Source organism: Myxocyprinus asiaticus, chromosome 4 (assembly GCF_019703515.2).
Source record: "Myxocyprinus asiaticus isolate MX2 ecotype Aquarium Trade chromosome 4, UBuf_Myxa_2, whole genome shotgun sequence".
Lineage (NCBI taxonomy): Eukaryota > Metazoa > Chordata > Actinopteri > Cypriniformes > Catostomidae > Myxocyprinus > Myxocyprinus asiaticus.
Window position 1 is genome coordinate 1408188 of NC_059347.1, and position 25025 is coordinate 1433212.

At 38.5% G+C, this 25025-nt stretch overlaps 1 protein-coding gene across 1 annotated transcript; it reads left to right on the forward strand.

Moving 5' to 3' along the window:
• Window positions 1-4897: 4897 nt before the first annotated feature.
• Window positions 4898-24623, forward strand: LOC127436165 (ras-related protein Rab-14). Its single transcript, XM_051690158.1, has 8 exons — window positions 4898-4987; window positions 17413-17471; window positions 17570-17623; window positions 17826-18003; window positions 18470-18536; window positions 19702-19789; window positions 19897-19927; window positions 22903-24623. Exons 2-8 carry the CDS (start codon window positions 17420-17422, stop codon window positions 23078-23080), a joined length of 648 nt encoding a protein of 215 aa, XP_051546118.1. The 5' UTR covers window positions 4898-4987; window positions 17413-17419; the 3' UTR covers window positions 23081-24623.
• Window positions 24624-25025: the final 402 nt, after the last annotated feature.

Consider the following 25025-nt stretch of genomic DNA (forward strand, 5'->3'; position numbering starts at 1 on the left):
AGTCTGGGCAGTTTTCCTCGATAGACCTACAGACCTGTTGTTGGCAGGAAGCCCTAAGTGCAGTCGGAATACCCAAACATAGTTTTCAAGGCAGGACAGGCCTCTGGCAGTTCAGAACTATGCCCTTCGGCCTTTGCAACACTCCAGCCACATTTGAGCAGTTGATGAAGTGGGTGCTACAGGGCACCTTGTCATAACCAGGGTAGCCCAGGCTGGGCTGAAGTTACCAACCCTGACATCCATTTATATACAGTATATTGTTACTTATTTTAGGTACAAGTTGAAGTCAGAAGTTTACATACACCTTAGCCAAATATAATTAAACTCAGTTTTCACAATTCCTGACATTTAATTGTAGAAAACATTCCCGTCTTAGGTCAGTTTGGATCACTACTTTATTTTAAGAACGTGAAATATCAGAATAATAGTAGAGAGAATTATTTATTTCAGCTTTTATTTCTTTCATCACGTTCCCAGTGGGTCAGAAGTTTACATACACTTTGTTAGTATTTGGTAGCATTGCCTTTACATTGTTTAACTTGGGTCAAATGTTTTGGGTTGCCTTCCACAAGTTTCCCACAATAAGTTGCTGGAATTTTGGCCCATTCCTCCAGACAGAACTGGTGTAACTGAGTCAGGTTTGTAGGCCTCCTTGCTTGCACATGCTTTTTCAGTTCTGCCCACAAATTTTCTAGCGGATTGAGGTCAGGGCTTTGTGATGGCCACTCCAATACCTTGACTTTGTTGTCCTTAAGCCATTTTGCTACAACTTTGGAGGTATGCTTGGGGTCATTGTCCATTTGGAAGACCCATTTGGGACTAAGCTTGTCTCCTGGCTGATGTCTTGAGATGTTGCTTCAATATATCCACATACATTTCCTTCCTCATGATGCCATCTATTTTGTGAAGTGCACCAGTCCCACTCACGTTTCAGAAGGGCCCAAAAGCTCTCGGTTGGTTTCAGTTCAGGTGGGGAAAGGGGCCAGTCATTATTCAGTCACCTTTCAAGCTTTTTCTGGCTAGCCAAGCAGTGGAGAACTTAGACGAATGTAAAGGAGCCTTATCCTGCATGAAGATCATGATCGTCTTGAAAACTGTTGAATTTTTCTTGTACCAATGATCGAGGAAAGTGTCTTCTGAAAACTGCCAGTTATTTTTAGAGTTGACTTTTCTGTCCATCTGCAACCTGAAAAGGTCCAGCAAGCTCATCATAAATGATAGCAACCCAAAATAAAAAATAGATGACCTCTCCCCCACCCTTCTGGCACCTGACTCAAACCCATTTCATGTTTGCATTGGTGATCCAGCTATGTTTTCACATGTCCGGTCCATTCACATGTCTGGTTCATCAAGAGCCACTCTCATCACATCAAACCTTTTGAAAAATCAGTCTTCTGGTATTTCCTGGCCCAATCTTGATGCTTCAGCTTGCGGTTGTTATTAATTTGGGGACGTGTTTCAGCCTCCCTATTATTAACAAAGTATTTCATTGTCTGGTGGTCACACCTCAGTAAGATTCAAGAGTGTTTCATCCTTCTGATTGGCACTTTTGTGTCAGAAGATCTCTTTTTTGGCCCATTTGACCTATAGTGAGAAAGCTGCCTTATAATTATGCACATCTGAATATAGGGTGTTAGTCACTTTAAACCACACCCTCCATCATTAAGAATTAAAAAGCATGAGAACATAATTCTACTTAGTAACTATTCAAGTTGATATGGTTTGGAATTGGAAAAATATATTTGGAAATAGTATATATTAAAAATTGCCTAATAATTCTGCACGCAGTGTAAGTTCTTGCATAAACACATAAACATGACACACCTGGCAGGCTGTGAACACCAACTCTCGGAAGTTGATTAGCACCAGTTTAAAACATTTAGCCCAAAATAAGGTTAACACAGTTTCATTTCAATTAATGAAATAAAAACAGATTTGGTCTCCACTAGGAGGGATGATTGCTGTACTGTATGTGTATTCACTTCAATAACTGCATGATGGTCACTTTTTATTGGTCATAGTGACACACAAGTCTGTTAATGATGTCCTTGAGCCTGATGATGTGGCGTTATTAGTGAGTTTAATTATCAGACTCATGTGTGATGGTCAGAGTTGTGCCGTAAGACTTGAGCTCCAGTGAAGCAGTGATGATCAGGACTGAGTGATAGATGCTTGTTCTCTCTCTCTTTCTCTCTCTCTTTCTGTCTCTCTCAGCGGCACTGGGTATTGTCCTCACCAGCGGCTGCGCCACCTCTCGTCACTGTCAGCAACAGGAGCTGCCCGGAGTGAGAATCCACTGCTGCGACTCTGACCTGTGTAACAGCGCCTCCCTTTGCCTGACACATGCATTACATTACATCATTCTGACACTTGGTGTGATCATGTGGATGTGTTTATAAAGTCATAATCTTCCTCTGGATGATGAACTCTATAAAACAGAGGGTGGACAGAATTTTGTGCAATGAAATTCAACAAAACATTTTTGTTTCTTCCATTCCCACAAGAGTGTCTCATTATAAAACAGCAATGATATTATGTTTTAAATATAAGGCCAATAAAGTTATGAGAAAAAAGTCAGCATTAAGTGTGAGCTATTAAGGAAAAAAGTTTTATTTTCAGATGTATGTTCTTTTGGCACAAGCTAAAATTAAGTTTCACATGGTGAGGTTGTGTTTAACTAATAAAGGGAAGAAGGACTTTTATGAATTGTGGAGAGAAATTTGTATCTTTGTAAATATGTTTTGGGCACTGTTATTGCTGTATCATGGACAAATGCTCAATCACAATGTAAACAAAATGACTCTGTTACTAGCACAATGTTAAAAAATAATACTTTTTGAGGTATGAGATCACATTTTTTGTCATCATGTTTTTTCACTTTTTTCTATTTCATTGCTTCTATGAATATATGAACACAGGGTAGCACAGTGTTAAATAAGATATATACTATTTCATTTTGATAAGAAATTTAACTTTAACTTGTCTAAACAAAAGTAAATCTTTTGAGGTTCATGTTTTATGTGATTGTTATGGTTAAAGAAGACAAACTATGAATTTATCTACAGATTATAAAGGGAAACAGAGCCATTGATTCACATTTTTTTAATGTAAGTGTTTTATCTGAGTTATGTTTAACTTATCTGAATAAATTAAAGTCTGATGGATCTTGCAAACGTTCAACATTATGACATTACTGTGCTTTTAGGACAAGATACTGTTTGTACCAGTGAATCTGGAACTCAAAGGACTTCCATAAAGTTTTACATTTCGAGTTTGTCTTTGCCTTTATTTGATAGATTATTTAAAGAGCTCTTCAGATTCACTCACATTGTCTGCAGATCATTTATCATAAACTACAGTCCCCCACTGGTTATTGATTAATAACAGCAGTCAAAGCATTTGAATACCATCATTAGTATTAGATGCATTAATGCTATCAACACCCTACTAACAAGATGCTGTTCTTCAAGCATTCAATCAAACACTAAATTGTTCAGTCAGGGATATAGACCAATTTCAAGGACGCTTCGTCGGTTTAAGGAAGTGACATCTTTGTCCCTTGAACATTTCCTATTAGTTGTCAAACTAATCCAAAACTGCTGAGTGCCGCCACTGACACACACGAGCGGACACTGACCATGAGAACTGAAGCAGTTCTGAGACTGACTGCTGAGCGCCACCACTGACACAAGAGAGGACACTGACCATGAGAACTGAAGCAATTCCGAGACTGAACACTGAGAACCACCACTGACACACGAGCGGACACTGACCTTGAGAACTGAAGCAGTTCTGAGACTGACTGCTGAGCGCCACCACTGACACAAGAGCGGACACTGACGATGAGAACTGAAGCAGTGTCAGTGGTGGTGCTCAGCGGTCAGTCTCGGAACTGCTTCAGTTCCCATGGTCAGTGTCCGCTCGTGTGTCAGTTACGGCGCTCAGCGGTCAGTCTTGGAACTGCTTCAGTTCCCATGGTCAGTGTCCACTCGTGTGTCAGTTACGGCGCTCAGCGGTCAGTTTCGGAACTGCTTCAGTTATCATGGTCAGTGTCCGCTCGTGTGTCAGTTACGGCACTCAGCGGTCAGTTTCGGAACTGCTTCAGTTCCCATGGTCAGTGTCCGTTCGTGTGTCAGTGGCGGCACTCTGCGGTCAGTATCGGATCTGCTTCAGTTCTCATGGTCAGTGTCCGCTCGTGTGTCAGTTACGGCACTCAGCGGTCAGTTTCGGAACTGCTTCAGTTCCCATGGTCAGTGTCCGTTCGTGTGTCAGTGGCGGCACTCAGCGGTCAGTTTCGGAACTGCTTCAGTTCCCATGGTCAGTGGCGGCGCTCAGCGGTCAGTCTCGAAACTGCTTCAGTTCCCATGGTCAGTGTCCGTTCGTGTGTCAGTGGCGGCACTCTGCGGTCAGTATCGGATCTGCTTCAGTTCTTAAGGTCAGTGTCTGCTCGTGTGTCAGTGGCGGCGCTCTGCGGTCAGTCTCGGATCTGCTTCAGTTCTCAAGGTCAGTGTCCGCTCGTGTGTCAGTGGCGGCGCTCTGAGGTCAGTCTCGGATCTGCTTCAGTTCTCAAGGTCAGTGTCCGCTCATGTGTCAGTAGCGGCGCTCTGCGGTCAGTCTCGGATCTGCTTCAGTTCTCATGGTCAGTGTCCGCTCGTGTGTCAGTGGCGGCGCTCAGCGGTCAGTCTCGGAACTGCTTCAGTTCCCATGGTCAGTGTCCGCTCGTGTGTCAGTGGCGGCGCTCAGCAGTCAGTCTCGGAACTGCTTCAGTTCCCATGGTCAGTGTCCGCTCGTGTGTCAGTGGCGGCGCTCAGCGGTCAGTCTCGGAACTGCTTCAGTTCCCATGGTCAGTGTCCGCTCGTGTGTCAGTGGCGGCGCTCAGCGGTCAGTCTCGGAACTGCTTCAGTCTTTGTGCCGCCGCCATCTTGATCAGAATCCGGATCATCATCATCTGATCACACTGATTTCCACTGAACACACACGAGTACAGGTGAGAACAGACATCACAAACACACTGCGCGTGAACACTTCAGTCTCACTCATATGATAAAGTACAGTCGGTCAGTTCAGTGTTAAAGTTAATGTTTATTTGAACATGTGCCGTTAGCCTCATGCTAGTTAGCGGTTAGCAGCTCAGGAGCGCCATAAAAATAACAACACAGATTAAATATATAAAAGATTAATTAAATCTGTCTGTTATCGTTGTCTGTTAATGTAGAGTGCTGTCTGTATCTGTGGTGTAGCGTTTTTGTGGAAAAACACAACATTAGCTGACAGGAAGAGAACCAACACCCAAACTGATTGATTTAAAATAATATCTGAATAAACTGACATTATTTAGTTAATACTGTCAAATAATGTGCGATTTAATCATAGGAAATAATTCGGGACAGGTCTGTTGTCAGTCTGCCTTTCGAGTTTGCTAGCTTGTTGTTGATCATTTTGGTTCTTCAGTATTATCATTATTTGATCGGTCGTGCAGGTAAACGAGTGTTTATACATGTGTATGAAGCTTTAGTGACTCCAGCAGATCATACAGTGATCTGATCTCGGACAGTCTCACACATGGAGCTGTTGTGATACATTGTTCAAATGTGTTGTTTCTTTAGAGAGAATGGAGTTTCCTTCAGGTCCTCTATAAGTGATGTATAACAGTCAGTAATTGTTTTTCTGTCATTGAGTTATACAGCATCTTCACATCACAGGTGCTTCAGCAGCCTTAGATGCCTGATGAATTAATATGTTTGTTTTTTATTAGTTTATTACAGTGTCTGAAATAACTTTCCCATTAAGAGCAGTAATTGTCGTCTGGATGTGATTTTCAGGGGCATTTTGTACTTGTGTGAGGGCATATTTTCTTCTAAACATAGAAAAATATATACTATGTATCACACTTTCATTTCTAATACTTCAGTTCATCTATGTAATCCCTTAAATGAACTCATATTTTATGCCATAACATGTATAACTATGACTATACTAGAATATGAAGAACTACATCATATGTCACAAATAAAAACAGAGGGATTTATTTATTTATTTGGTCACATTTGGTGGCATTTTTCTTTGAGCTCCCCTTAATTTCTGATGCTTCTTCGTGATTTATTTTAAAAACACCTCGACTATACGCTGTCTCATTGTCATCTCTGTTCTTGCAGACATTTTCAGCAGTTGTATTGCAGCACTTCTCATGTGATAAGTGTGTAAATATTAGTGAACAGAATGAAGGATGAAATCACGTGAGTGTTTGTGAATCAGATGAGTGAAGCGCTGACACTGCAGATCACATGACACTCTGTGTTCAGGAACTGTGATATCTGTCGCTGTACAGTCTGAAACTGACTCTAGAGCAGCTGTTTTACGAGTTTACTGACACAAATGACTGTACCACAGATAAGCGGCATCTTCAGTCTAGTGATGTCAGCACATGATGAGGGTCATGTGACGAGGCAGGGTCTTCACACTGACTGTACGGTTATTATGGTGTTGTGATGATGAAGGCATACCTGCATTACAGTGAGCTGGTGATTCAGTATATCTGTGGGCCCTATTTTAAGAGAGCTAAGCACAGCGCAATGACATAATCATAATTGCAAAATCAGTGGGCATGGCCATGAAGTTTTGGTCTAGGCGCGTCTGGGTTTGGTGAATTCACCCGCGCAAATGGGCTGGGTCAAGTGCAATTTAATTTTGAGGTTCTTCTCAAAATAAATACCTTTAGTTTTCCACCGTTTGCATAAGTGGTATTAGGGAGTCCAGCAAGGGGTGATCACCCTGCGGTCTGTGTGGGTCCTAACGCTCCAGTATAGGTACGGGAACACTATACTGTAAAAAAGCACCATCTTTCGTATGAGACGTTAAACCGAGGTCCTGACTCTCTGTGGTCATTAAAAATCCCAGGGCACTTCTCATAAAGAGTATGGGTGTAACCCCGGTGTTCTGGCCAAATTCCCCCCATTGGCCCTTATCTATCAGGGCCTCCAAATAATCCCCCTCCATTAATTGGCTACATCACTCTACTCTCCTCTGGCGCACTATGTCTGCTGTCACATCATCCAGGTGAATGCTGCACACTGGTGGTGGTTATACTATGTAAAGCACTGTATAAAAATTTAAGGAATTATTATTATTATTATTATTATATAGTCCATTCTCTGTCAAGCACCAGTGAAATAAACAAAGACAGCACATTTATAAGAAGTTGGTAGTGTAAATAGACTGTATGCAATGAATCAGAAGAATTGAACATTACGCCTTTTTGTGCATTAACTGCGTCCTTGATGATTGTCAGGCATATCTCCATGACAGTGTACGTTCTGTAAAAATGATGGATTTAAGTATTATTAATATTTATCTACTGACACACAAATCATGGCTAGTATTAACAGTGATTGTATCAGCACGCACTTCTACCCGTCGATTTTGATTTTGCAAAATTAAACAAAAAATATTTCTAAATTGAAATGAGCCTACAAATCAAACGAAACGCAAATATAATCAAAATAACGAAGTGGTCTAAAAATCATACCAATTCCAAACATTTTACTCTCTCCATCTTCTTCCACCGGCCTGTTTTGCAGTGACTTAAAAATCTCTCTACGACAACAGGTCTACAAATTAGATCATAAATACAATTGTAAATTTAAACAATAATAATAGTTGAAAATAAACCGTGACCGTGATCATAAAATGGCTACAACAGTGATTGTCAAGGACATAATTTGATGTTCCACTATATTTTCAGAGTTTGGACATGTGGTGAATCACCAAACTGCAAATGCAGGAAATCAGTTTAAACTTTGTGCTGAGTTAAGACGTGGTTTTTAAACGTCTTGGCGCAATGAGTAGGGATACACTGATACCACTTTTTGACCCCGTTTACAGCTGGTATTAAAATGCATTTTTGGTGATCTAATCACATGTGGTCAGACACTAAATACAGGTCTAAACAGGGTCTAAAACGTATGAACGTACCACATACGAAGGTAGTCAGAAATGCATGTGACCGCATCGCATTTGAGGTGTAACCGCTAATCCATCCTGAATGCATCCCAGACATCAGCGAAGAACCACCCCTCACCTGTCAATCAACCTCTGCACTAAATACTAAAATAATGGACAATTCTGCTCAAAATGTTGCAGTTGTGCTTAGATCAAAGTTCTGCTGCACCTTGGAGAAATAGCGTGGCGGTTTTTCGGGCTTTCTTTGTCTTTTCTGACTTTTTTGCACTTTAATATCATGCATTAACACACTGACATAAACCTAGTTACCATCCACTTTTTGCGCTGTTTTGTTATTGACAAAGTGAAAATGTATAAAAAAAAATTTTTGCGAAATTTGCCGTCATCTTCCTGTTTCCATTTAAATGTCCTTTTATCGATAGAAATGGTGCGCATTATCACATCATCCTTAAAAAACACTTTGTTGCATAAGTTTTGGAAAAGCTGACATCCTCCTGTTTGCTTTGGTGCAGTGGATTTCAATTTTTTTATTTTTTTTGGTCACACCGCTCTTTGAAACAAAAAAAAAAACTTTTGCAGCCCTCCCCATAATCCGATTGAAAAACAATATTGATATGACATTTTTCACTAGGATTGCATTGTTCTGTCATTTTCTGTATATTTTTGTGTTACATAAATACACAAAACAATTTAATAATGACTTATTCCTGGGGTCTGGGTAGCTCAGCGAGTATTGACGCTGACCCTGGAGTTGTGAGTTTGAATCCAGGTCTCCTAAGCAACCAAATTGACCCGGTTGCTAGGGAGGGTAGAGTCACATGGGTTAACCTCCTCGTGGTCGTGATTAGTGGTTCTCGCTCTCAATGGGGCGTGTGGTAAGTTGTGTGTGGATCGCGGAGAGTAGCATGATTCTCCACATGCTGTGAGTCTCCGCGGTGTCATGCACAATGAGCCACGTGATAAGATGTGCGGATTGACGGTCTCAGATGCGGAGGCAACTGAGACTTGTCCTCCGCCACCCGGATTGAGGCGAGTAACCACGCCACCACGAGGACCTACTAAGTAGTGGGAACTGGGCATTCCAAATTGGGAGAAAAAAGGGGGATAAAAAATAATAAAAATGCCTTATTCCTAGGGGTGGGCAATATACCAGTAGACATGATATACCGGTAGAAATTTGGTAACCGGTATACATTTTGGATTATCATCTGTATTGCGGTAATGTAAAATCGCCACTGCGTGGCAAGAAATGTGCACTTCTTTCTATTCACTTAACACATACGCGGTACACACTGTCGGATAAATGGAGAAGGAAGGCAGAGTGGCTTTATGTGAAACTGAGAGAATTGAAGAAACAGGGTTTTTTATTTTTCAGTGAAAAATTTTGGGCAGCTGAAGCAAATTCAATGACATTCTTCTCACGTTCTAAATATGCTTCTCATCTCACACACGCAGCTGTCATGCGCGAGTTCCTTCGCTATGGAGGAAGTCGAACAACTCAAACGATGAGAGAGTCTGACATTCTAACCAACACGGACGAAGAAATCAGCTAAAACAATGTGTCCTGCACCATCATAATGTGTCATCTGTCATGCAGATTTTTTAAACTACACATCACCCTTAATAAAATTCAGTTTGAATGATGTTAGATATTAGAAATCAGATATTCAAATATATCTACAGAGATGACTTAAAAGACAGTCCCACCAGGAATACGCTGCACTTTTTCCTGATTTTTGCGGCCCAAAATGACTGAATTTGCTGCGACTTCTCAAATTTTGCGATGCAGTTTGCTGCATTTTTTGGAGTTGTTTTGCCATGAAAACTCACAAATCATCATTATATACCTCTGTAATTGTGTTCATTACATTGTAAATGCAATTACATATAAATATTTTAGTGCAAAAAAAATGCACACAAAAATACCATACGTTCAGGTGAAAGCTGTGGGTATTGAAAGACCCTTTATTTTTGTATTAAAATTTTCTGCCTCAGACAATGCAAGAAAACTTATCTAAGGTGTTGATGTGCATGCTCAGAACTGATGTCACTTTGCTTAAATGAGTTCACATTTACTATATAGTCTAGTCAAAAAAAGAGTTAATAATGTTGACATATTATAAAGATGTATAATTTGTCAACATTATGAACAATTTTGAACAGCACACTATATAGTAAATGTGAACTCATTTAAGCAAAGTAAAGTCAAACCCATGGGTGGGGTCAATGAGCATCAACAGGTTTTAAAGTAGCATACAATAATTCTGTAAGCTAAAAACAAAAATGAGGATTTAGTAATTAGGCCTGTTGCCAGTATTACATTGTCTGATATTTAAATCTGGTATATGGCCATATACGAACAAATTTTAAATTTTTTTTACATATATGAAAATTGCCATTTTTGTCATATATATTGCATATACTGTATCTATGTAAGTGACCTTTTTATATCAGTAAAAACATTTATGAACATTTTACTTGCAGCATATAAATGTTCAGCTTTAGATTCGTAGCCTACTGTATTAATAGCACTTCAAATTCTAATCACATATTATTACACAACTAATGGGGATTTTAAGTGAATGTTAGGGATTTTTTGTATAAATGCAGGTTTTGTGTCTCATTCGCAGCATGTAGGGTGAAGATTAAATGCTAGCTGTGATGTATTGTGCTGACTGCGGTCCCACGAAAGTTTAGACAAGGATTTTGATAGAGAATGCAAAACGTGGTGGAGGCAAGGCAGAGACGCTTACACTGTAAATATGGAGATGATACAATGGCAGCTGTGCATTTGGATATGTTGCGACTGCTTCAAGATTTTCAAGCATTTGTTTTGCTGCTGTCAAACATGAAGGAAAACGATGGGATTCCCTCAGATTTAAGTTTTTTGTGGAAAAATTGCGGGAATTATAAACAATTTGCTACCGCAAATAATGTGGAGATTGGTTAATTTGCAACCCAGGATGGACTGAAAAGAGCTTAATGAAATGTTTTTTATCAAGGATAGGAAGGATAATTTTTTTACTCATGAATTAATTCCTTTGTTACATTGCTTTCAGAAGAGTTCAAGTTTCTTGAGGAAAGTTTTATAATAATAATACTAGTCAACAACATCAGACTGAAATGTGAAATTTAGCATTGTGGTAAGGCTGATTACCACCAGTTAGGGCTGTCAATTGGGCAGAGATACTAAACTCCTTAAATATTTTCAAAATGCGAATTAAATTCAAATTTTAAAGTCAGCTGATTTTTAAATTGACGTTTTTTCCCTTAGTCCTTAAGAGGGCGCATTGTATGCATAAACCATACAGCACTGTGTTATATTTAAGCAATATCACATGAGCAATAGTGTGATATGGCCCTACATCAGCACTGCTTTGATTTGGCCGTAGGTAAACACAGCAGTGCTGATTTAGGGCCATATATATACAACAGTTCGATGAACAAGTAAATAATTTTTTTTTTTTTTTTTGTGGAAAAACTGAGTACAGTCATAAAAACACATTTGTGCATGGAAATACTTTCTTACGTGACCGATCAGAATCTGCTGTTGCTGGTTCAAACCAAATGATGCGTTCAAGCCTTCGTTAGTAATTCAAAAATGTCACTTCAGAAATAGTATCACGGCTTGTGCTCTTTCTAACAAGTTATTGGATAAATGAGGATGGGTGTGTGTGTGTGTGTTAAAATCACCGGACTTGAGAAATCTGGTAGCAAACAGTGTCGCAGAAAATCTCGTGAGCGTGCATGGACCATCGGATTTCCGAGCGATGGACACCAGTTTGGACTGTTATGCGTGAGGCTGAAGCACATATTTTTTTTCTGTTCTGTGGATTAGGGGTGGGTGATATGACCAAAATCTTATATCACGATACAAGTAATTTTATATCACGATAACAATATACAGTTGAAGTCAGAAGTTTACATAAAAATTTTTAACCACTCCACAGATTTAATATTAGCAAACTATAGTTTTGGCAAGTCGTTTAGGACATCTGCTTTGTGCTTGACACGAGTAATTTTCCAGCAATTGTTAACAGACAGATTGTTTCAATTTAAATTGACTATATCACAATTCCAGTGGGTCAGAAGTTTACATACACTAAGTTAACTGTGCCTTCAAGCACCTTGGAAAATTCCAACGAATGATGTCAAGCCTTTATGCAATTAGCCAGTTAGTTTCTGATAGGCTAATTGGAGTCAATTGGAGGTGTACCTGTGGATGTATTTTAAGGCCTACCTTCAAACTCAGTGCCTCTTTGCTTGACATCAAAAGAAATCAGCCAAGACCTCAGAAAAAAAATTGTTGACCTCCACAAGTCTGGTTCATCCTTGGGAGCAATTTCCAAACACCTGAAGGTACCACGTTCATCTGTACAAAAAACAGTATGCAAGTATAATCACCATGGGACCACGCAGCCATCATACCGCTCAGGAAGGAGATGCATTCTGTCACCTGGAGATGAACATAGTTTGGTGCAAAAAGTGCAGATCAATCCCAGAACAACAGCAAAGGACCTTGTGAAGATGCTGGAGGAAACAGGTAGAAAAGTATCTATATCCACAGTAAAACGAGTCCTATATCGACATAACCTGAAATGCTGCTCAGCAAGGAAGAAGCCACTGCTCCAAAACAGCCATAAAAAAGCCAGACTGCAGTTTGCAAGTGCACATGGAGACAAAGATCTTACTTGTGGGAGAAATGTCCTCTGGTCTAATGAAAAAAGTTTGGCCATAATGACCATCGTTATGTTTGGAGGAAAAAGGGTGAGGCTTGCAAGCCAAAGAACATCCCAACCGTGAAGTATGGGGGTGGCCGCATCATGTTGTGGGGGTGCTTTGCTGCAGGAGGGACTGGTGCACTTCACAAAATAGATGGCATCATGAGGAAGGAAAATTATGTGGATATATTGAAGCAACGTCTCAAGACATCAGCCAGGAAGTTAAAGCTCGGTCACAAATGGGTCTTCCAAATAGAGAATGACCCCAAGCATACCTCCAAAGTTGTGACAAAATGGCTTAAGGACAACAAAGTCAAGGTATTGGAGTGACCATCACAAAGCCCTGACCTAAATCCGATAGAAAATATGTGGGCAGAACTGAAAAAGCGTGTGCGAGCTCGCTCACACACTAGTTCTCAGTTACACCAGTTCTGTCAGGAGGAATGGGCCAAAATTCCAGAAACTTATTGTGAGAAGCTTGTGGAAGGCTACCTAAAATGTTTGACCAGAGTTAAACAATTTAAAGGCAATGCTACCAAATACTAACAAAGTGTATGTAAACTTCTGACCCACTGGGAATGTGATGAAAGAAATAAAATCTGAAATAAATCATTCTCTCTACTAATATTCTGACATTTCACATTCTTAAAATAAAGTAGTGATTCTAACTGACCTAAGACAGGGAATGTTTTCTACGATTAAATGTCAGGAATTGTGAAAAACTGATTTTAAATGTATTTGGCTAAGGTGTATTTATACTGACTGTATATCGTGATATAGTAATTTATTTTTCTGGAAAACCAACAAAAATCGGTTAACATAATAAATAACCATATTGTAATGTCTAGAAAAATTTAGTCAGTGAAATAAATACTTTTTAAATGAAAACTACTTCCTCTTATATAATTTTCTCTTTATTTAGAACTTGACAAAGTTAAAAATAAAATAAACATTCAGTTTTAAATCAACCTTACCATAATACTCAATTTCACATTATGCAACATTTAATCTGATATGTTGTTGACCAGTTTTATTATAAACTTTCCTCAAGAAACAGAAGATCGTTTCAAAACAAAGTAACAAAGAAAATATTACATAATTTTAGTAAAAAATACATAATGAAAATAACACGTCTTGCAGAAAATAAATGTGAAATATATTTATAAACACTTCTTGTAAAAAAAAAACAAAACGATTATAAAAGACTAAATTGGGGGAGTCACAGACGCCATGCATCTGACGTGTGAACGGCGTGCTCTGCGCACTTTGCTAATTTTAACACTATTAATGACATAAACCAGTGAGATTCTATACACCCTGATCCTTAACTGTGCTAGGAAGACAAAATGTCAAAGAATTCAAAATCCTCGGGCTCTGGAGGCATTAAAAGACACTTTCGTACTCATGCTGATGCCCCCAAGCAGGCCACAAGCCCAGGAGCCGATTTGGACAGAGAAGTGAGGGAAATTTGGCGAGAGATGTTGAACATGTTGGCAATGCTGACGAACGTCGTTGAAGACTTGGAAGATCTTGCTGTAATACATCAATTGATCACTGCCATGGAGGCGAAATTCACTGAGGTGGTTACAAGAGTGGGGGATGTCGAGAAACAGATAGATTTATTTACTTTTTTACTAAAATACAGGAAATAAAAAAATCTTTTTTTTAATCCGATTAATCGAAACAATTATCTAAGATTAATCTATTCTCAAAATAATCGTTAGTTGCAGCTAGTTTTGTCACGGTACCAACATTTCAGAAGTTGGTACCGATACCAGTGAAATTTCACAGTTCTTGATACCAATTTTGATACCACAGCAAAAATATGCTAATATGATAATGTGCTGCTGACCACACCAGTTTAGTTATTTTTAATAATTTAATAATTATTTTAAAGTGTTTTAAAGTTTAATTTAATTTCATCTTAAAAATGGTGTCTAACCAATAAATTCTTAAAACTTTTAACAAGTGAAAATATAACTTTTCATCATGTCATTGCAAAGCAACAGCAGTCTTGCTTGTGATATATTGGTTAATTATTCTTAATATTATAGTGAATATAAAATGTTCCTATAGAGTTGTTATATATTTCTGTCACAATTTCTTGCATCTAGCTTTTATTTTGGATTGTGCTTTTATTATAACATGTTTCTTTTTGCCGGAAGCTTCGCTTTACTGGATAAACAGTTCACGACACGGCCCAGTGTAACCATTGAAGACTTTTATGTCACGTCTGAAATCTCATCTGTTTACACTGGGCTTTGAGTCTGACAAATGAAATGGACACAGTTTTAGAGTGTTTGGATTTTAAATTTTGAAATGTTATGTTTTAAATTTTATTACAGTGAAGCACTTTGGTCGACTCTGTTGTTTTAAATGCTGTATAAATAAAGTTTGAGTTGAGATTAAAGCGCAAATGCTGTGTTTAATTATATAATATAGTTTACATGTGCTGTGTGCTTCACAGTAGTTAGTGCTCTGCTTTGTCATCTGATACAATGCGAATGATTCTCAATGTCTGTTGCGTTTCCAGTGTTTGAGCATTCAGATTTATACATTCAAAGTATAAGATGAGATTGCAGCCGTTAGCCGTTTTATATATCGCTGTAGGACATGTCACGATTTTAATTTGATACATTTTTCATTTGAGTGTAAAAGGAGTAACAGATCACGTGTTCAAAATAAGCCTGTTGGCATTTTAAAGCTGCCGTGTGTCAGTCAAACTGCGTGCTGGTACTGGATAGAGTCGGTGCTCGGTACTACCGGTACTGCAGAAACACTGGTATTGTTAGATCAGCAGTTACAGAAATACTCAAACCAGCCCGTCTGGCACCAACAATCATCCCTGTATTTATCTAATCAGTCAATCATGTGGCAGCAGTGCATAAGATCATGCAGATACGGGTCAGGAGCTTCAGTTAATGTTCACATCAACCATTAGAATGGGAAAAAATGTGATCTTAGTGATTTGGACCATGGTATGATTGTTGGTGCCAGACGGGCTGGTTTGAGTATTTCTGGGATTTTCACACACAACAGTCTCTAGAATTTACTCCGAATGGTGCCAAAAACAAAAAACATCCAGTGAACAGCAGTTCTGTGGATGGAAATGTCTTGTTGATGAGAGAGGTCAACAGGGAATGGCCAGACTGGTTCAAACTGACAAAGTCTACGGTAATTCAGAAAACCGCTCTGTACAATTGTGTTGAGAAGAATATCATCTCTGAATGCTATTCTGAGATGAGGGTTGGTGCTGTTTTGGCAGCATGAGGGGGACTCCATTCTCCATGGCACATAGCCTGGTCAATCAAGGTGTGGATGGAGGACCACCGGATCAAGACCCTGTCATGGTCAGCCCAATCTCCAGACCTGAACCCCATTGAAAACCTCTGGAATGTGATCAAGAGGAAGATGGATGGCCACAAGCCATCAAACAAAGCCGAGCTGCTTGAATTTTTGCACCAGGAGTGGCATAAAGTCACCCAACATCAATGTGAAAGACTGGTAGAGAGCACGCCAAGATGCATGAAAGCTGTGATTTAAAATCAGGGTTATTCCACCAAAAATTGATTTCTGAACTCTTCCAAAGTTAAAACATTAGTATTGTGTTGTTTATAAATCAATATGAACTTGTTTTCTTTACATTATTCGAGGTCTGAAAACACCAGTTGTCATTTTCTGCAAATAAATGCTCTAAATTACAATATTTTTATTTGGAATTTGGGAGAAATGTATCAGTACTTTATAGAATAAAACAAAAACGTTCATTCAACTCAAACACATACCTAGAAATAGTAAATCCAGAGAAACTGATCATTTTGCAGTGGTTCCTTAATTGTTTCCAGAGCTGTATGTAGGTGAGTCTGTAATAAAAGCATTAAAATGTATTGTTTTTCAAAATATGTGTTTGAGTAAAAGTGTGTCGATATCATAAAATAGCAGGTTCTGAGTAATGGAGAGAAAAATTGATATTGTAAAGTCATTATCAGCCATTTAAGTCATGATTTAAGTGAAAGTGAATAAAACACACAGTTGTTGTAGCGCCTCTAGTGTTAATTCTCCTGGAAACTGCAGGGAATTGTACCTGGAGACACGTACAGTATAACAAGTTTTGCAAAAATGTTCATAATCACGTTTTCACTATGAGACTAGGTTGCGCTAAACAGTTCTTTACTAGTGTTCCTGACAGATTTTCAACAAATAAACAGTTTGAAGAACTACATCTTTTATTTTGCAAAAAGATGAGGAAAAATGACCTCATTAGAAAGATTCCACTACAGAACGGCACAAATCCCATTTTCAGGGCTACAGACTAAAAAACTGGAGAAAAAAGCCCAAAAACATTTAGGAGCCAAATGCCTGTTTTTAGTTGCCAAATCACAGAATTGCTTGGTTTAGATTGTTGTTTAGAAACAAGATAGAAAGCCAAAGAAAAGACAGCTGATAACCCATTAAATGGGGGTTTAATATAAATATATTAGAGTGCATAAGTTTGCATTGCTCTTTTGTCTTTAAGTTTTCACACCTCTTTCAGAATGTATACAAATATAATTTTTTTTTAGTACTGCCCTTCAGAAACTACATAACAGATATTTACACAAAGTATAGCATGCATATAGAAAATGCTTTCCAAGTTGTGTCTTTTTCATCTTTGACTTTTGATTTTGTAAAAGCTTGTAAAATCAGATAAATCCTGCATGTCACATGACTCTTGTGTATGTGTGTGTTTCAGAGCGGCGATGGCCACTGCACCCTACAACTACTCCTACATCTTCAAATACATCATCATCGGTGAGTAACTATCAATAATTAAACATGGGCCTAATTTGACAATGCTGTTGGCCAGCAGTAAGAGAACAGTTCTCTCAGAACTCTCTGTCTCTGTGCAGGTGATATGGGTGTAGGGAAGTCCTGTTTGCTTCATCAGTTCACAGAAAAGAAGTGTGAGTATCAGACTGATGTTGAGCATGGGATTTGTGTGATTCACTGTCTGTGTTTGAGCAGCACTGCAGATTAGGCTCTGATGAAAGGTCAATATGTTCATTTGATTTTGAGGGTCACGTGGTTGTCGCGCTCTCTAGATATTAGCTGCCCAGAAATCTTCCAAATTTCTGATGAACTGATGTCCCTCTCTGCCATCCTCAGTCATGGCAGACTGCCCACACACGATCGGCGTGGAGTTTGGCACTAGAATAATCGAGGTGAGCGGACAGAAGATCAAGCTGCAGATCTGGGACACGGCGGGACAGGAGCGATTCAGAGCGGTCACACGCAGCTACTACAGAGGAGCTGCAGGAGCGCTGATGGTGTATGACATCACCAGGTACTGTGTTACTGCCGCTGCTTACTCATACTAGCTAATGCATTCTACTTGGAACACAAAGACTGCTGGTGCAATCACAGCAACATGCACAACAGACCGTTATTGTGAGGTCAGTATCATTATACCCTTCAGCAAGTCATGTACATTCATGTGTTTGATGTCTGAGACAGCTCAAAAAATATACTTTACAGATAGACACTTTATGACTTTCCCTAATCCAATGAGAACTTGTTATAAATTTGAACTTCATTACACACTTCAAACATCCTCCATAAAATCTTCCATTACTTGTGTTTGTGATCTCTGATAGAGAACAAGAATAAACCAAAGTGTGCTCTAATGTTTCGTGTCTCTTCTGAAGCTGTGTTTGACTATGTTGAGTGAGTGAACAGCTGCTGTGTTATTGTGTTAGTGACAAGTGTTGATGAAGCATTTGTCTGTGCTCTGCCCTGTCTGTTCTCCACAGGAGAAGCACATACAATCACCTGAGCAGCTGGCTGACTGACGCCAGGAACCTCACCAACCCCAATACTGTGAGTGCAACCATATGTCCCAATACTGCTGCTCCTCAAGTCGCAATTCAGATTAAAGGAGTGGTTCACCCAAAAATGGAAATTTGCTGATAAACACCCTCAGGCAATCCAAGATGTATCTGAGTTTCTTTCTTCATCAAAACAGAATTTAAGACTTTTATGATTTCATTTCAGGCCTCCTCCTCTAAACAATGCAAGTGAATGTCCTCCATTTTTTGATGGTCCAAAATGCATATTTAGGGTGCATCAAAATAATCCACACGACTCCAGTCGACAAATAAAGTTCTTCTGAATCCAAACGATTGATTGTTTTTAGAAACAAAACAATACTTATATACTTCGATGAAAAGTTAATTTTTCCCGGCGTGCATTTTCTTTGGGGTTTCTGAAGGTTGAAGCATCCAGGATACACACACCAAATGACCATTTTGAACAATACACTTACACAAATACAAATCTACAGCAAAGACAATTTGTACAGCGCTCCTCTTGTAAACAATGACATGCTTCCTGCCTCCTCCTCCACGTGACGTATGACCTTACCAACGAGCTTACGTCATCCCTCTCATGAGCGCACGTCACATAGATGTACGAAAGCAAACATTTGTAGTTAAAAAGTATATAAGTATTGTTTTGTTTCTAAAAAGAATCAATCGTTTGCATTCAGAAGAACTTTATTTGTCGACTGGAGTCGTGTGGATTATTTTGATGCACCCTAAATATGCATTTTGGACCATCAAAAAATGGAGGACATTCACTTGCATTGTTTAAAGGAGGAGGCCTGAAATGAAATCATAAAAACCTTAAATTTTGTTCTGATGAAGAAAGAAACTCAGATACATCTTGGATGGCCTGAGGGTGAGTAAATTATCAGCAAATTTTCATTTTTGGGTGAACTATTCCTTTAATAATAGAATTAACAGAAGATTTGAGGTTCCTGAACTGTGGGTAATTATCAACAGCACTGACAGCACGTGTTTTTTAGGACTGGAATCTGTATTTGGGTCGGAAGTTTGGACTAGGAGAATGGGTAGGGGTCAGGATGTAGGGTTCAGGGTTAGGAGTAAGGGTCAGCATTGGGGTTTGAAATAGGGTTACAGATTAATTTAGATGATTGGCAAGCTGTTGGGCTCTCAAAGTAAACATTACACATGTGTTTTTGCAGGTGATCATACTGATAGGAAACAAAGCAGATCTTGAAGCGCAGCGAGACGTGACGTATGAAGAAGCAAAACAGTTTGCTGAAGAGAACGGTGAGTCAGCAGTGGCTTTCAGGAGAGTACAATCGATCATGCACAGATTAAGCTGTTTTGTGTTTTTAACATGCGTGTCATTAATGTGGTCTGATGTTCATTCACAGGTCTGTTGTTTCTGGAGGCCAGCGCAAAAACGTGAGTTATTACAGCAAATGCTTGTTTCAAACCCTAATGAGCTGCCTACCCAAACAGCATAAAAACGCTCCTGACGTGAACAGTGTTCCAGACAGTAGGCAGCAAAATTAAGCTGCCTGATAAGATACCTTCTTTTGAAATGAAGCGTGAATACAGTGAATTAGATTCAGTGTTTATCCCGTCAACAAAATTACTGACTGGAATGCTCGTTAAAGAAGGTTTTTTTGACAGTGCATAAACACGTTTTTTTCTCAACGTGTTGAATCTAGAAAGAATTGATTCAGATAATCCAGTCATAGTATATTGTGGATTTCCCGCTTGAGCTGCATGAACACAAGCTAAACTAACCTCTTTGCTAACAGGTTGATGTTCATTAGAACGAACAGGAGAAGGAGAGAATGAACATGTGAACTTGAACTAAGATACGACCTAGTCAGAATGCTACGTGAATGCTATGAATAAAATGTGTTGAGAATATGCTGTTTCTGTAAACATTTTGTAAATCTCCCTTTTCTGACAAACCTACTTCAGGTCTTGGAGTCTCCACTAACGAACTGATGAGTTGAATCAGGTGTGTTTGATTAGGGCAGAAGAAATCTGCCCTTAAGTCGTTTCCATACAGAAATGTGTGTTTATCGCTAATTCACCTCCCACATGTCCCTAATTTTTTTTCCTCCGAAGGAAAATATCAGGATTTACATATGATACATTCCTGACATTCAAGAGGCTATTTTGAACAATCATCTAAAGCATTGCCATCTCAACTGCATTATGTCCCGCATATTTCTCCAGCAACGTTTAATGACCAACTGAACTTGATTATCATCTCAAATTAATTTTATTGTCATAATGCAATTTATATTTTCTGAAGAAGCTCAACAAATGCGATCCGATGTAAAGAGGATTAGATTTAAAATATTGAAACGTTTTAAAACGTTCAAAAGCTCGTTTTCTGAAAGTGGACAAATAGTTCTGATCGTTTATAGTCTTGAAAAAAGTCTAGAACATTCTGAGAATGTCATTCAGCCGACTTTATTCATCTACAGAACAGGGAAAGGCTAATTTAAGTTTGTGTAAAGAAAAGGCTAATATTGTGGGCTAATTCCGTGACTGCCGTCTATTATTTTGAATGGTGTGTAAAAGCAACTTTAATAAATAAACGGATGTCTACCATGATTAAATTAATCACAAACAGTGGCCATTCATTTGTTCTCCGTGCACTTGTCGATGTGAATGATATGAGATATGTGTGTTGAGACTCCTGGAAGTGTCATGATTGCAGCATCAGATCTATATGACATCAAGATCAATCCATAATCATGTACAATAAATTGGCTTTCAAGGATGTATACCTTGTCATGATTAACACAGGCTAACGATTGGGGTAATTTCTGTCATGTGGCACTATATTTTTGCATTAATGCCAGTTTTCTTGACAAAAAGTGTTTCCAAACCAGTTTTTCACGACATGTGAAGTATCAACATAGAGTTTATGCGCTAGAGTTAAACGGAAAAATATTATGTCGACACGACAGCGATAATTTGTGTTTCCATCAGCTTTATTTTCATGCGCTAAAACTTTTTCCGCAAAAAGTCCTTGGATGGAAACGTAGTTAGTGTGAATGGAAGGCCAGAATGTAGAGAAAATCATGCATTTTCAAATTTTATGTGGACGTAGTCTTGCATAAAATGTGTAAATAACACAACTTCACTACAGTAAAAACATGCATTGATAGATTGTATATTTATACATTATACAAGGTAATCAATTGTCAAATTGTAGCTTTTTTTTTTTTTTATGTGTCAGATTTTGCAATTATGACACAAAAAGTTTAACTTTTAAACTTTTAAACCTGATTCTGGTGTTACAATTGAGTAAACATTTTATGACCTATCATTTATGTGAAACATAAAAATTGTAGCATAAACTTTCTCTTTGATCTATATGTGTGTACAGATTTGTCTAAACTTGTGAGAGTCAAATGTCATCACTAATAGAGTAAACATGATAGTGATAATGTAGGAACATAGTGGAAATGACATTTTAGGTATCCTCACAAGTAAAAAAAAAAAAAAGTGGATCAAATGATGTTGATATTTACATCTAGTGATTTGCACAGGTTTGTGTGATGGTTATGTTAGGGGTAGGAGAAAGAAGATATCATTAGCCTGAAATGAAAACAATGGTAGTCTATGAAATGTTCTCACCATTACAATAAAAACAAAACCAGTGTGTGTGTGTTTTGCATTGTGGATTTATTATGGTCTCACCTCTTCATTTCTGTGTGTATGTTCTGCAATGTGGCTGATTTATTGATTTTCTCTGATAAATAAAAAAAGTGTTACAGTCTTAACCATTCATTTCCTATTCTGGTCAAATTTGTCCCAAACACGATGAGTGTCGCACTGCTAGATAAAACTACCTAGAATCATCAAATCGTTTTGTGTATTCAGATTCCAAGTGTAAGAAGTCACAAAGCCTTATTCCCCTCAGATGAATGAACCCATTTTTATAAAATCAAAAACGATATGGGTCAAAAATGACTCCAATAGCAATTAAGGTTAAATAATTAAATGTTTGAATTATTGGTTAAAGTTTGGTCATTTACAATTTGATACACGATTTTGCACATTATTGTCAACTAAAATGTTATTCAATATCAAATAATTTGCTATTTTAGTCAAATTTACTAAAATTAATAAATATAACATGACGAAATGGGAAAACAAACGGGTGTTCTGGTGATGTTTAGTGAATGTATAAAGTCAGTTCTGCTCAAGTTCACAGGTGTTTTTTAATGAAAACCTACTAAACTTTTTTTGGTGAAATGTTTGGTTTGAAAAGTGTGCTTGTGTTATATTTCTTTAAAGTAAATGACACTTGCTTTGATATTTTGTTTTCAAATGCAGTGACATTCAGAAATTTAAGTGAAACTTGGGTGGCCAATTAAATAAATCTGCATTTCTCGTCACAGAGGTGAGAACGTAGAGGACGCATTTCTGGAAGCAGCAAAGAAGATCTATCAGAACATACAGGACGGCAGTCTGGATCTGAACGCGGCTGAATCGGGCGTGCAGCACAAACCATCAGCGCCGCAGGGCGGGCGGCTCACCAGTGAACCACAGCCACAGAGAGAGGGGTGTGGCTGTTAATGACCAACATCCTCCACCTGCCCACAAAACCATCCAGCCTCCTCTACAGAACCTTCATCACTCTCAATCGGCCGCTGTCGCCCGTCTCCGAGGCCACTTGGGTGTGGGCCACAGATGAGAGGGGTCACGGGTCGGGCAGGGATCGTCCCCTTCATCTGTCCATGTTCATTTTCTCACTCTCTTGGTAATTTTCTTAATTTCCCATCATCGTTAACCACCACTCATGAACTCATCACACGACACGAATCTGTGAGACTGCTGACAACCACGCAGGTTATTTTTTATTGGTTCATTTTATATCTCAATAATGTAACATTTGTTCTTCTGTAACACTGAGAAATGAGACTTGTACAGGAAGTAGCGAAAAGTGGCTGACTATAATCAGAAATTATATTGCTGCTGCTGCATGAGTTTGATAGTGGCCGCTTGATGCGATTGTGTATTCATCACACATTTTATAATCATTTTGAGACTAATTTCATTCCATAGTAGTGCGATCAGCCGTGCTGCAGTGACAGGACTCAGGAGAATCAGTCTGCCTGTGTCATGACTGGTGGCCACCAGACTGAAGCTCAGAGAACATTTAGAGGCCTTCAGGGCTCAAAATGTGTTTATGAAATCTGTGCCGATTCCAGTGATTTAGATCCCAGATTAACATAGCAGCATTTTCTTGTTGGGGTGAAGATGCAAACACAGGTGTATGTAAAGTTGGTTTGTGTTGGACACGTTTCTGAATCAAAGACACTTTAAGAAAAGATGTTTCCTGCTTTTTGTAAATGATACATTTGACTCATGTTTCTTCTTATGCTTTGATCAAATCAATAGAAGTTTGTTTGTCCTTACCATTATTTTATTTTATTGCTGCCTTATGATTCAAATTAATATTATTACTATCACAGTTTAATATGTTACTGTGCTAGCTCAACATACATTTTTACTTGAATGGTTTTACAACACTGATACTTTTATTATTTAGATCATGTGACAGAAACAGCTCCAGTTGTATAGGCTGTACTTTCTCCAAAACGGTGCGTGTTTGGGAGACCCTAATTCAGTTTATGTACCACATGACATCAAATCTAATTCAGCTGCTGTATATAGGGCTATATCTGTTGATGATGCTGTAACCGCACTGATTCTTCACTCAGACAGATGATGTGATATTCTGTGAGATACTGGCCACTCTTGTTTGGGAAAAGCTGTAACACGTTTCCGAGTATCATTATTACAGTATGTACATCACAAACTCTCTGAGGTGCACATTTCCTCAGCTAAAGAGACATCTGGCATATGTTAAAATTCTTCCACAGAGTGTTTTATCATCTTATGATCATATGAGGATCTTGGAAGATAAGCCTCTCAGCATCTCTTTACTATCTGAATGACCTGTTCTCACTGATCACATGAGTAAAAACAGTACATATGTATAAATTTTGAAGGAATTGTACTAACATTTAAAGTCTGTTCTTGTGTGTATATGATTTAAAAATATTGACATTTTGATTTTAATTATGACAATAAAAATGCTCTAGACAGAAAACAGTATTTTATCCAGTGTTGTGGTTTCATTGTGAACGCAAGACTTCAGCTTTAGGACATCAGCAAGAGTTCTGCTTAGTGACTACTAATATATATATATATATATATATATATACATACAGTATAAACTCAGCAAAAAAAGAAACATCCTCTCACTTTCAACTGCTTTTATTTTCAGCAAACTTAGCATGTGTAAATATTTGTATGAACATAAAAAGATTCAATAACTAAAGACATAAACTGAACAAGTTTCACAGACATGTGACTAACAGTGTCCCTGAACAAAGGGGGGTCAAAATCAAAAGTAACAGTCAGTATCTGGTGTGGCCACCAGCTGCATTAAGTACTGCAGTGCATCTCCTCCTCATGGACTGCACCAGATTTGCCAGTTCTTGCTGTGAGATGT